Source organism: Podarcis vaucheri (assembly GCF_965113315.1).
Source record: "Podarcis vaucheri genome assembly, chromosome: 14".
Classification (NCBI taxonomy): domain Eukaryota; kingdom Metazoa; phylum Chordata; class Lepidosauria; order Squamata; family Lacertidae; genus Podarcis; species Podarcis vaucheri.
In genome coordinates, this window is record NC_138752.1 from 48,701,234 (window position 1) to 48,712,222 (window position 10,989).

Here is a 10,989-nt window from a genome sequence, read left to right on the forward strand (position 1 = left end):
AGTGTGGAACGCTCCTCTGTTCCAGTAAGATAGTTATGCCTCTGGGATACATTTCATCCCACCTGGTTTTCCATTCCTACCCTGCTGCAATGGGGCTCCCCCCCCCCATCTTTTTTACTTTCCCCCCCTTAAAAGATTTCTTGTATTTCTGCAAAGCTTGGGGAGTCTCCCTGCTGCCCCTGGGGCTGATTGCCCTTTGGGCTCCTAGAGCAGGGTGCTCACACCTGAAAATTGGAAAGCTACCGTATTTTTCGCCCTATAGGACGCACTTTTTCCCCTCCAAAAATGAAGGGGGAATGTGTGTGCGTCCTATGGGGCGAATGCAGGCTTTCCTGGGCTTCCTGCAGCTCTGCGCCACCCTCCGGATCCCGGCGCGAAGCCGCGCGGGGCTCCGGAGGGTGGCGCGGAGCTGCCTGCACTCCAGGGCTTCCTGCGGCTCTGCGCCACCCTCTGGATCCTGGCGCGAAGCCACGCGGGGCTCCGGAGGGTAGCGCAGAGCTGCCTGCATTCCGAAGCCTGGTGCGCGCTGAAGAGCGCCCCCGGGCTTCGCGCACCTCTCCGCAAGCCTGGGGAGACCGGCGCGGCTCCCTAGGCTTGCGGATAGCAGGCTGTTCTGGGGTCTGGGGAAGCTCGGGCTTCCCCCGCGCCTGCCCCGTGCCTGGGGAGGGGAAAATTTTTTTTCTTTATTCCCTCCCCCCCCCAAAAAAAATTTAGGTGCGTCCTATGGGGCGAAAAATCCTCCTATGGGGCGAAAAATACGGTAAACAGAATCCTCCCCTTCAGAGATCACTGAACCCTCACTGATCTGCTAGGCAGCTGGCCATTCAGAACCACACAGCTATTCCACTGCGGGAAACAAGGCTAGATGAACCTTGCAGTCGGATCCAGCTGTTTTACGTGGCTTGTGCCTGAGATATCATCTCTAGACTACCAAGATTTCAGCTGTGCATAGCGATACCTGGAAAGGGTGAAGATAACGTTTCTCCATTCACCAACATCGCTGTTGAATAGCAGCTGGCACAATTTTCCTATCGCTGGAGAACGGGGGTAGTTTAAGCAAACCGTCTGGGATATTCAACTTGATCAGAGCGGGCCTACCATGAATGTAAGAAAAGTCCTGACGCGCCAGCCCAGTGGCCAGTCTAGTCCAGAATCCTCTTCTCACAATGGCCAACCAGGTGTGTTTGCTGGAAACCTGCAGGCAGGATCAAAGCACAATAGTGCTCTCCCCACCTGTGGCTTCCAGCAATGGGTATTTGAAAACAACATAGCAAGGCAGAATTCTGTCTTTCTAAATCCAAGGCATGGGACTCTCAGCTACATTAGCAAAGAAACAGCAATTTGGATGCACTATAAACATGCAACACTAGATGGCACCAGAGACCAGGAATTTTTAAAACGCGATTTTCCATAGAGATTTTTTTCTTTTGTTAAAGCGACTTACAGCATTTTTTCCAGTTTAGATCCACCCATGGCTAGCTTCTTGCATTGCTCAATTCCCAAAATTTTGTGGTTGCCAGTCTCCAGTCCTCTCTCCCCCCCCCCCCCTTTAGTATCAGACACAGGAGCTCAGAAATAGAGTCAGGACAATTTTTTACTAAGCACAATAAAATCAAGAATTGAACCACAATATACGCCAAGGGTTATATAAGCTTTAAAAAATACAACCAGTATATATATATATATATATATATATTGTATTTCAAAAATATCTTGAGCCCAAATAAATAATTTCTTCTTCTTCTTCCCCCTGCCTCCAATGTACATTTTATCATTGTAGTCACTGGGTGTTGAGTATTGTTGGTGAAGCGCTTGTGCAGTACACACCTTAACAGCACTAAGACATGGAAGGCATGCTGCTCAGATTTTCTTCGGTGAAGACACTCCATTTCCCTCCCTAACTACTGCTTAAGCGAAGTGTTGTGTTCCTACAAGTGTGGACAAGAAACTGAACATGCAGTTAGGAAGATCACTTTGGGGAGTTGTTACTTCCAGGGAGCTGCTAGCCCAGTCCAGTCGAGATGGAGAAAGGTCAAGTAGTTGGTTGATAAGAAGAAAATGCAAAATTATGGGGCCCAGCGTCTGGGCTTTCCACAGCACCCAGAGGGACTGCGATCCCGCCTGATGCATCCACATGCAGGCCAGCGCCAGCTCCGCGCATGTAGTGCGCCAACACCAATTCACATGTCTCAAGGGGCTGATTGTACCTAAGCTGCTGAATTTGTGGGCCACTCACATCCTCTGTGTGTGATGTTCCCATGGATCAGCCTATGGTTATATTTTCAAGATTAAAGCAGCAGAGATATGCAAACACCTCAATTGCCAAATGGCTAGATGAGCTCCGTTATGGAAGCAGCTCATACTGAGAGGATGCGGAATGGGGCAAGCGTAGGATCTGCCTTCCTCTTGACGCTAGAACCACTGATGAAAGAGGGGGGAGCTTCTCCCCAGCTCCTCCAGTCTCCCCACTCTGTCCTGTATGGATTTCCCCTTTCTCTCTGCCAGCATTAATCATGGGGGTTTTTTTACCACATCTGCCAGGAGCTTATAGCCAACTAGGATTAGCTTGTAACCAGGATTTGAAGCTGGTTGGCGCTGCTAGGGTGTAATACCACTGTTAAAACTGACAAGGGGTGGGAGAGGACGTTTGAGCCTGTGGGGTGTTGGCAATCTGTTAAGGATTGGCTAAGGACACAAAAGCAGAAAGCTAGTTCACGTTACTAGGCTCTGCAGGTGATTGGGCTAAGTCTTGGCTCTTGAGAAAAGGAAGGTGCTCACTAGCAGGCCTTGTATCTACATATATGTGAACCCTTTTTAAAAAAAAGTCAGCAGTGCCACACTAATGACTCTATGGCATGCTCGTGAACCGCCAAGACCGATTCCAGAGCCTTGTGATTCACAGATCTTGCTTCCATCAGGCAAGATGTCAGGCATACCTGCAAGTGTAACAGGTCCCTTTTGCACCTGCAAAAATAAGAAGAAGCAATGCCGAAGCCCTGAACACTGTCTGAAGGGCAGAGTAGATAGGACCACTGTGAAGCTAGATCAGTTCCTCAGGGATCCTTCATGTATTTCTGCTTATAGTGCAAGCTTTGAAAAGGCAAATTCTTAAGATGTTCAGATGGAAAGGCATTGCTCAGCTAAATCAGAACAAAAGTCTCTGGTGGGCCCAAACCTAGAAGACCTTGTGAAATTTTGTGTCTCCGTTACAGGGGTAATCCCAAATAAATTGCAGGTGTCCTTTTCTGTATTGGCAGTGGTGGTGGGAGAAATATCTGAATACAAGGCTAATGTGCAAACTAGGCTTTTTAGGAAGGCAAGAAAAAGCTACTCTTCAGAGGGACACGCACATTCCTTCAGCAATTCGGGAAAGTGTTGCCTCCCACCACTGAAGGAGGAAAAGTCTATAAATGAAGGCTTGGTCTTGAAATTAAGGGAGATGTCGAAGAAAAGCCTGCCAAATGGAGTTGACAAACCAGGACCCAAAGTATCTAAAATTGGAGAGGCTTCCTGGGATAGACCAGCCTTCCCCAACCGCTGGCTGCTATAGCAGCCATAGTCCAAAACATTTGGAGGGCACGAAGTTGGGGAACACTGACCTAGATATGTCAACAACGGCATCCCACTGGCTAGGTTGATTACCTGAAATATCCAGAGACATTCACTATACTGTGGCTCCCAACCACCAATGGGGAAGGGGGAAACCAGTGTGATGATGTCACAATATGGGCAAATATTCCTAAACTGTACAGGGGAGAACTAGACTCAATGACAGCATTCGGGGAGATAGGCCCACGGTTCCCATGACTCTTGAGTCCCACCCTTTAAAGAGATACCTTGCCTTGCAGATGCGGTAAAGCAACTCTGCTCAGGAAGGCCTTTTCCAAATCTTGGATATTGGGAGTCCTTGCATAACGCTGCTATGATTTCACTGCAAAGCACAACAGATTTCCCTCCACCATCTTCATGAACGGACAGCCACCCAATAGACTTTTTTGGAGGGGGGGGTAGAAAGCAGCACAGGAGTGCTATCTTCTCTCCAAAAAGCTTTGAAACTTATCTGCCTACTTTGCTGAGGGACAGGTGGGGCCACGCCTCGGAAGCCTAGCTGCTGTGAAGCCACCATGGGGCTGTCTGCATCACAAGGGGGGACACCCCCCCACCTGCTCTCGTAGAAAAGCTTTGCCCGCAACTCCATCGTGGCTGACAACCTAGCTGGGTTTCCCAGCCCTATTTCAGAACAGTGGCGCGTCGGGGCAAGATTCAAGCAAGGTTTCTACCGTTCCCGCAAGATCCTTTTTCTCTGATACAAAGCAGCAAAGTCTCATACAGATGGCCTCTACCAACCCATTACTTGAGGAACTAAAAAGTGCAGCGTTACTTACACACACACACACACACACACACACACACACACACACAGTGCAGCTTTGCATCAAGTTTTCCAGTACTCTTAAAACACCAAACTTGACACTCGCCCTTGAAGCTTCCTCCGGTGGTACATTCAGTTCCAGAACCCTGTCACACATAATTGCATTGAACAGAGGTTTTGAAATATCACAAGTCCAGTTCCTCTTGTAAAACGTGTGTCTTGTCACCAGCTTCCTGACACACAGGGAACGGAAAGAGAACTTTCAAAAAGGAAGAAAGAAAAGGAAATAAAACTAGAAAGGCGTTCCTCCGCCTCTAAAATGATCAGCCAGCCGGCTGCTTGGGATTTCCCACTGCTGTACTCATCTGCAGCTAGGGAGAAGACACAGATGAGATGTGGCCCCATCGGAGACCTCAAGTTTTCACAGGACGAAAGAAATAAAGCGGAGCTACCTTCAACCAGAGTAACGACAGATTCTTAAAAGGCTCAAAACTGATCGCACCCGGTAGAGTTTGTGACTCAGGAGGAGCCCCAACAATCCAGTCCAAGCTGCGTGACCGGCAACCACCCCAATGCGCAGCGACAGCAGAGGTAGTAAAACGGTTGCAAAGGCTGGATGTTCAGGAAGGGTGAGGCCAAACTGGAAGCTGCACATCCCAGCTCTGACCTCCATCCCCGCCAGGGGCTGGTTGTACCAAACAAAGCATGGGGTGGGTGGGTGGGGGAGGCCTAATCCAGTACATTCAATCCCAATGACACCTGAGTGCTAAGGTTTAAGGGCACCGGGCGATTCCAGAGACCTCTCCCAGTGTGCTCTTGGGAGCAATGGCACTGGCCTGTGTGACAGGGTCCGAAGCACACCCTCCCCAGCTCCATCTTCCCTCACATTCTCCCCCATACTGCAGAAACAGGGCCAGCTATAAGGATTTGTGGGTGTCCCTTTCCCCTCTGGGAGAGGCAAGCCAAGGTGCAGCGGACTACAGAGACACAGTGCTCAGTGTAACACCCCGCCAAGGCCTCCTTGCGCTTTTCCAGGGTTCAGAAGGCCTTCACCAGACCTCTGACCTCAAGAGCCAAGGAAGGCCTCCCTCTACTCCCCAGGGATGCACAAGGCGAGGAGTCATTGCAACCACCAATGCTGCCAAAAGACCCGAGAGATGGGTCAACGTCTGGCTATTGTGAAACAGCTGAATTCTTATGTTTAGCTTAAAAAACAAACAAAACCCCTCCACCTTCTACAATTCACTCCCATGCACTTCTGAAATATGTTTCTGTGGCTCACTGTGGTTTCTAAAAAATGCGCACAAGTCTTTGGTGCCACTCACACGTACCCAGCACCGACCACGTACCATGCAAATCCCCTATAGTCGAGATATCCCACTGCTCCTTAAAGATGCTACACACACACACACACACCACGCTCCCCACTTGAAGCAGCAAATGATAATGAACTTCCCCTCTTCCGAAGAGGTGTGACCGAGGTTTAGGAAGTCCCATTTTAATGAGGTTGGCTTAGCCACGCTGGGGTCCTCCATATCGTCCTACGGGTTCTCAATGACTAGTGTGTCGATCGCGGAATCGTCCAGGCCTGCAGATGGCCACAGGTGAGCCGGCGGGCGAGGAGGGGAGGCAGCAGGGCAGAACTTAAATTTTGTACAAGCAGCTGGGCACGTAATCAAACCTGAGCACCGGGCTGACCCCTCGGACGGGATCCTGAACGTACTGCAGTTTCAGGAGCTCGGCAAGGTACTGCACCACTTTGCTGTCCTCGTTTGCAAGCCCCAGCTGGATTTTCAGGAAGTTCAGCCGCCGGTTTGCCACGGACTCCTCCGTCTCCCCCTCTTTGATGGGCAGGTGCAGGTCGTGGTAGAAGGTGTACAGAAAGGCCTTGGAGCACAGCTGGGTCAGGATGGTCTGGACGTGCATAAAGTACGTGCTTCCCCGCTTGATCTGCGTGCGGTGGTCAGCGAGCCTGGGAATCAGGGTCCCTTTGTACTGCGGGCAGCGGAGAGTCTTGCTGTCGGCATCCAGGATACTGATGTAGCGGCTGTAGCGGCAGAGGGAGTGCATCATGTTGACACCCGACGGAGAAGATGCTCTGGAAAGGAAGGGGGGAGATAACATGCTGACATTGAAACTCCAAGGTAGAATAACTACAGGTATGCAGGCATTCTGTCTGTGAGAGATCATGAAGTGAAGTGGCAGAGATTGGGAGCCAGGAGTTCTCAATTCAGCCACATCTTTCTCTGGGACCCAGAGCAGGAAATATCATTCCTGCACAGCGTCCCCCCCCCCGGCAATTGCACACCCCTGCTGCGCTACCAAAGGAGATCAATGGGCAGGTCATATTTCCTGCTAAATGGTGCTTTCATAGCTAACCTTTGGAAGGAGCATACTCTGATTAAGTATGGAAGCCTCTGACATGAAAATGATCACCGCCAAACCCCACCATGGCAGAACAAATGGTGACTGAATGGGGCACATTTCTGACCAGTGAACTCCTTTTTTGTCAATGGGAATCAATTGTCATTTAACTGTACTGCCAGGGACCAGAGTTGTGAGCGTTCTGTATTTGGCAGGACCACAATGGCCGGAAAGTACAACTAATCCAGAATGCGGCAGCTAGACTGGTGACTGAGAGTGGCCGCCGAGACCATATGACACCGGTCTTGAAAGACCCACATTGGCTCCCGGTACGTTTCCGAGCACAATTCAAAGTGTTGTTGCTGACCTTTAAAGCCCTAAAAGGCCTCAGCCCAGTATACCTGAAGGAGCGTCTCCACCCCCATTGTACAGCCTGGACACTAAGGTCCAGCTCCGAGGGCCTTCTGGTGGTTCCCTCACTGCGAGAAGCAAAGCTACAGGGAACCAGGCAGAGGGCCTTCTTGGTAGTGGCGCCTGCCCTGTGGAATGCCCTCCCATCAGATGTCAAGGAAATAAACAGCTGTCTGACTCTTAGAAGACATCTGAAGGCAGCCTTGTTTAGGGAAGTTTTTAATGTTTGATGTTATCGTGTTTTGAATATTCTGTTGGGAGCCGCCCAGAGTGGCTGGGGAAACCTTGCCAGATGGGCGGGGTATAAATAAATAAATAATGATGATGATGATGATGTTATTACTTCTACTATCAGAGACAGTATGAGTACCGGCTGCTGGAGAAGATGGGCTTTCCAGAGGCATCTGGATAGCCACAATGGGAACTTAGGATTCTATCAAACAACTTTTGCTCAAAAGTTAGACCCATTGAAATTAATGGAACTGCGTTAGCCTTGTTCGTCAATTTCAGTGGGTCTTCTCTGAGTAGGACTAACAACGGGTTATATCCAATGTCAGTCCTACTCACACTAGACCTATTGAAATTAATGGGAAGGCTTAGATCTTATTAAATTCAATGGGTCTGAGCAAAAGTTAGCTGGATGCAACCCATTGTATATAATCCAAAATGCTAGACTAGATGGGCTTGTGGCCAGACATTTTAAAGATCTGGGTAGGTTATGGTGGTGGTGTTTTTTTTTACCTCTGCAATCCAATCAGCTTCCACTTCTGAAAATCTGTGATGTGCAAAGGAGATGTGGCCCAGTGCTTCACCGGCTTGGCATACGCACCACAATTTGGAACAAAAATAGAGAGTGCGGTGACGAGCTTCTCCACGATCGTCTTGTCTTCCCCCAGCACTATCAAAGTCCTGCCGCTCAGTAGCGAATATATTGCAGGGTGAGCGAAGGGATACTGCCGGATGAACCTCAGTGCATTTTGCCCTGACTTCTTCTTGTGCCTTTCTCCGAAATGACCAGCAGGAAGGGCAGGGGAAGGAGTCCTGTCCGAGCTGGTGGAGGCTGTGCTGCTGATGTAGCTTGTGGAGTCTGAGCATTTATCCAGGCTCATTTTACTCGTCTCTCTGCTGCTTGAGAGATAATGTGGGTCGAGTTCGTAGGTGAGGAGGCCTCCCAAGACACCATCGTGGGAAGAATAGTCCGTGAAATTCACGTGAAACCCCTGATCCCCTTGCCGGTATGGCTGGGGCGGGATACTGACCACACTGTCACCATCGCAATGTTTGGGGACCATGTTGGATGGAGGCTCGAGAAAATTTGGACTCTCTTTTCCAATGCAACAGGCAGAGTCCACAGGGAGCAGGTTTTCTGGTTCAGGATTGCCTTCAGGGTTGTCTGGATTTAAAACAGGGCTAAAGCGAAAACCTTCATCTTCTTCGTCTGCATAAGGCTCTTCATTAATGGCACTTGGGTAGCTCGCTTTAAAGTCATCAGGAATCAGAGCTTCTGAGGGACACGTGCTGAGGACTTCGATGCTGTCTTCACTTATGGTCCTTCGGCTGACAGCTTTGCTCCTCACTACTTGTGGACTCAGGTGGGCTTGCGGCATGCTTGCCTGGGTTTCAGATTGACTCAGGGCAGTAGCAGACTTTTCCGTCCCCAAAACCTCAATGCTTTCACCACTACTAACACTTCCTTTAAGATCTGCATCGAGGTACTCAAGATTGTCGTGCTGGTCATAAGTAACAGGGTCAGTGACTTCTGCTCCCTGCATGTCTTCAATCTCCTGTTCCATCTTTATAGGCACAGACTCAACACTGGATTTGTAAGATCCCAAGCTGACTAATGTTTTAGGAATAAGGCAGACTTCCAAACCTTTGGGATTGGGGCTGTCTACGTTAGGTCCCTGGTAGCCATTTAAATGCTTTTCAGATGGTCGTTCATCAACAAGGAACATGTCTTCAAAAAGGAAGTTGGTAATAGTTTGCTGCTGCAAAAGTGCTCTGCTGATCTGATTGGTCAAGAGGTAGCAAACGTCACCTCTGAACGTTTTCTCAATTTGATGTAACTGATCTAGAGTCTGGGTGAAAAAATAAACATCACACAGTTCCTGAAGGGTTTTGAGTTTCTTGTCAAAGCACTTGGCAGATTTTGCCTTGATAAGTTTTGGGGTATAAGAGGACAGGCGAGGATAAAGGTGTGTTTCACTGGGTTCGTCAGATTTCGAGGTAGTAAATCCTTGTTCGGAACTATCATCAACTTGCTCTGTCACACACTCTGGCTCATAAGGGTGAAAATCAGAATCTTTCAGCTTACTGTAAGGATATGATCTGATTTGTTTTAAAAGATCTTGATGCTCAATGATAGATTTTTCAACACTAGCCAGTTCATTGGCTTTCTCAATGGCTTGTGTGGTATAGTATCCTTTCTCGTTGTTTTTCTTCTGGATTTCAGTCTCATTGTGCAAAACAGTTCTAGTGTAATCAAGGTCTTTCAGTTTCTTTTCCAGTTCATTCGCAAAAGCTTTTCGGTTGCCAGTCTTTAAGCATTCTGATGCTTTGGAGAACTCCGCAGAGAGTTCCTGAAACATCTGCATAATCTTGTGCTCATCGGCAGAAATGTAGGCCATGCAGAAAGGCCGGACAAAGCCTCTCGCTTCGAGATCATAGAGAGTCAGGTGATGCACGTAAGCAAAAGCTCCTTCCTTGGAATCGCCCAGCACTACTTTAGAATCCTCCACGAAGTTCAGCTTTGGGTAAGGGCATCCAGGAGGGTGCCCCACAAAGGAAGCCTGGTAGTCCACCGACATGATGCGGAGGGAAAAATAGTTGAGATCAAAGGTGCCGGAAACTTTGGCGTCATCCGGGATGGTGAGCAAAGGCTGGGGTCCCACTTGCTCCGAAAACTCCGATATAAGGATGAAGTCCCGGGTGAACTTGGCACCTGAGAGCTTGGACCAGGGGTTGGCCCCATGGCTGGCAAAAGGGAAGAGCGGGACAGAGTATTCCTCAGGCAAGGCTGGTTCGCTGTATGCCTCTTCTTCGTACTCGTCCTCTTTGGTAAACGCCACCACATCTGGGGCGCTGATCATATTTCCAGGTGGGGACGGTGAAGGGGCATGAAGAAAGCAGGGCCGGTCGTCCCTCGCCAGTTGTCAACCGGAATCCATTGGCGGAGAATGAGGACTCCTCTCCCAGACTTGCTCCGCTGACGGACTGTCGGGGGGTGGGGGCGCTTCCTGCACACCCAAGGAAACCTATTGCACTCTCCCTTTTACTTCCCTGCTGGAGGTGGGCACTTTCCGGAGTCTGTGGCACTTCCTTTTCTGACTAGGGGTCACCTGCCCCTCAGCTGAGGGACAGGGCACCAATCCTATTTACCCAGCGGGACTGGTGAGGGATGCCCTTTCATGGGGGGGGCAGATCCCCCACCCCTCCAACCCCTCTCCCTTGGTTTAGCTGCCTCGAATTCCAGGCTCGGATCCCAGGATCTAATACGCCTCCTTCCCCAGGGAAGGAAGGGGACCCCTTTCTTTCTCCCCAACCCCTCGACTTTCCCTCCCTGGGAAATGGGCCCTTCTCCGGATCTTCCTCCCCTCCCCCCTTTTCCCCTCTTACCAAAAAGGTGGGCGCTAGGACCAGCCCGACCCTCCACACGCACACCCCCTGCCCCGTCTCTCCCCCTCCCTTTGCCCCGCGCCTGCAGCACGAACCGTCACTTCCCCCTCACAGCCGCCGCCTGGCAGCCATCTTAGAGTCACATGACCTGCTGTGAAGCGACCCGGGTGACCCCGGAAGCGATTCCTCTATAAAAAAAATAAAATATAATATAAATCGTTTTCCCT

The 10,989-nt window shown here is 49.9% G+C and overlaps 1 protein-coding gene and 1 long non-coding RNA gene across 2 annotated transcripts; one reads left to right on the forward strand and one right to left on the reverse strand.

Moving 5' to 3' along the window:
- Positions 1–830: 830 nt before the first annotated feature.
- Positions 831–3,305, forward strand: LOC309519166. Its single transcript, XR_014213708.1, has 2 exons — positions 831–2,942; positions 2,995–3,305. It is a non-coding gene; the product is annotated as an uncharacterized lncRNA (long non-coding RNA).
- Positions 1,577–10,747, reverse strand: SMCR8 (SMCR8-C9orf72 complex subunit). Its single transcript, XM_082199675.1, has 2 exons — positions 7,889–10,747; positions 1,577–6,470 (listed from the first exon to the last, which is right to left on the reverse strand). Exons 1-2 carry the CDS (start codon positions 10,234–10,236, stop codon positions 6,017–6,019), a joined length of 2,802 nt encoding a protein of 933 aa, XP_082055801.1. The 5' UTR covers positions 10,237–10,747; the 3' UTR covers positions 1,577–6,016.
- Between the last annotated feature and the right edge of the window lie 242 nt (positions 10,748–10,989).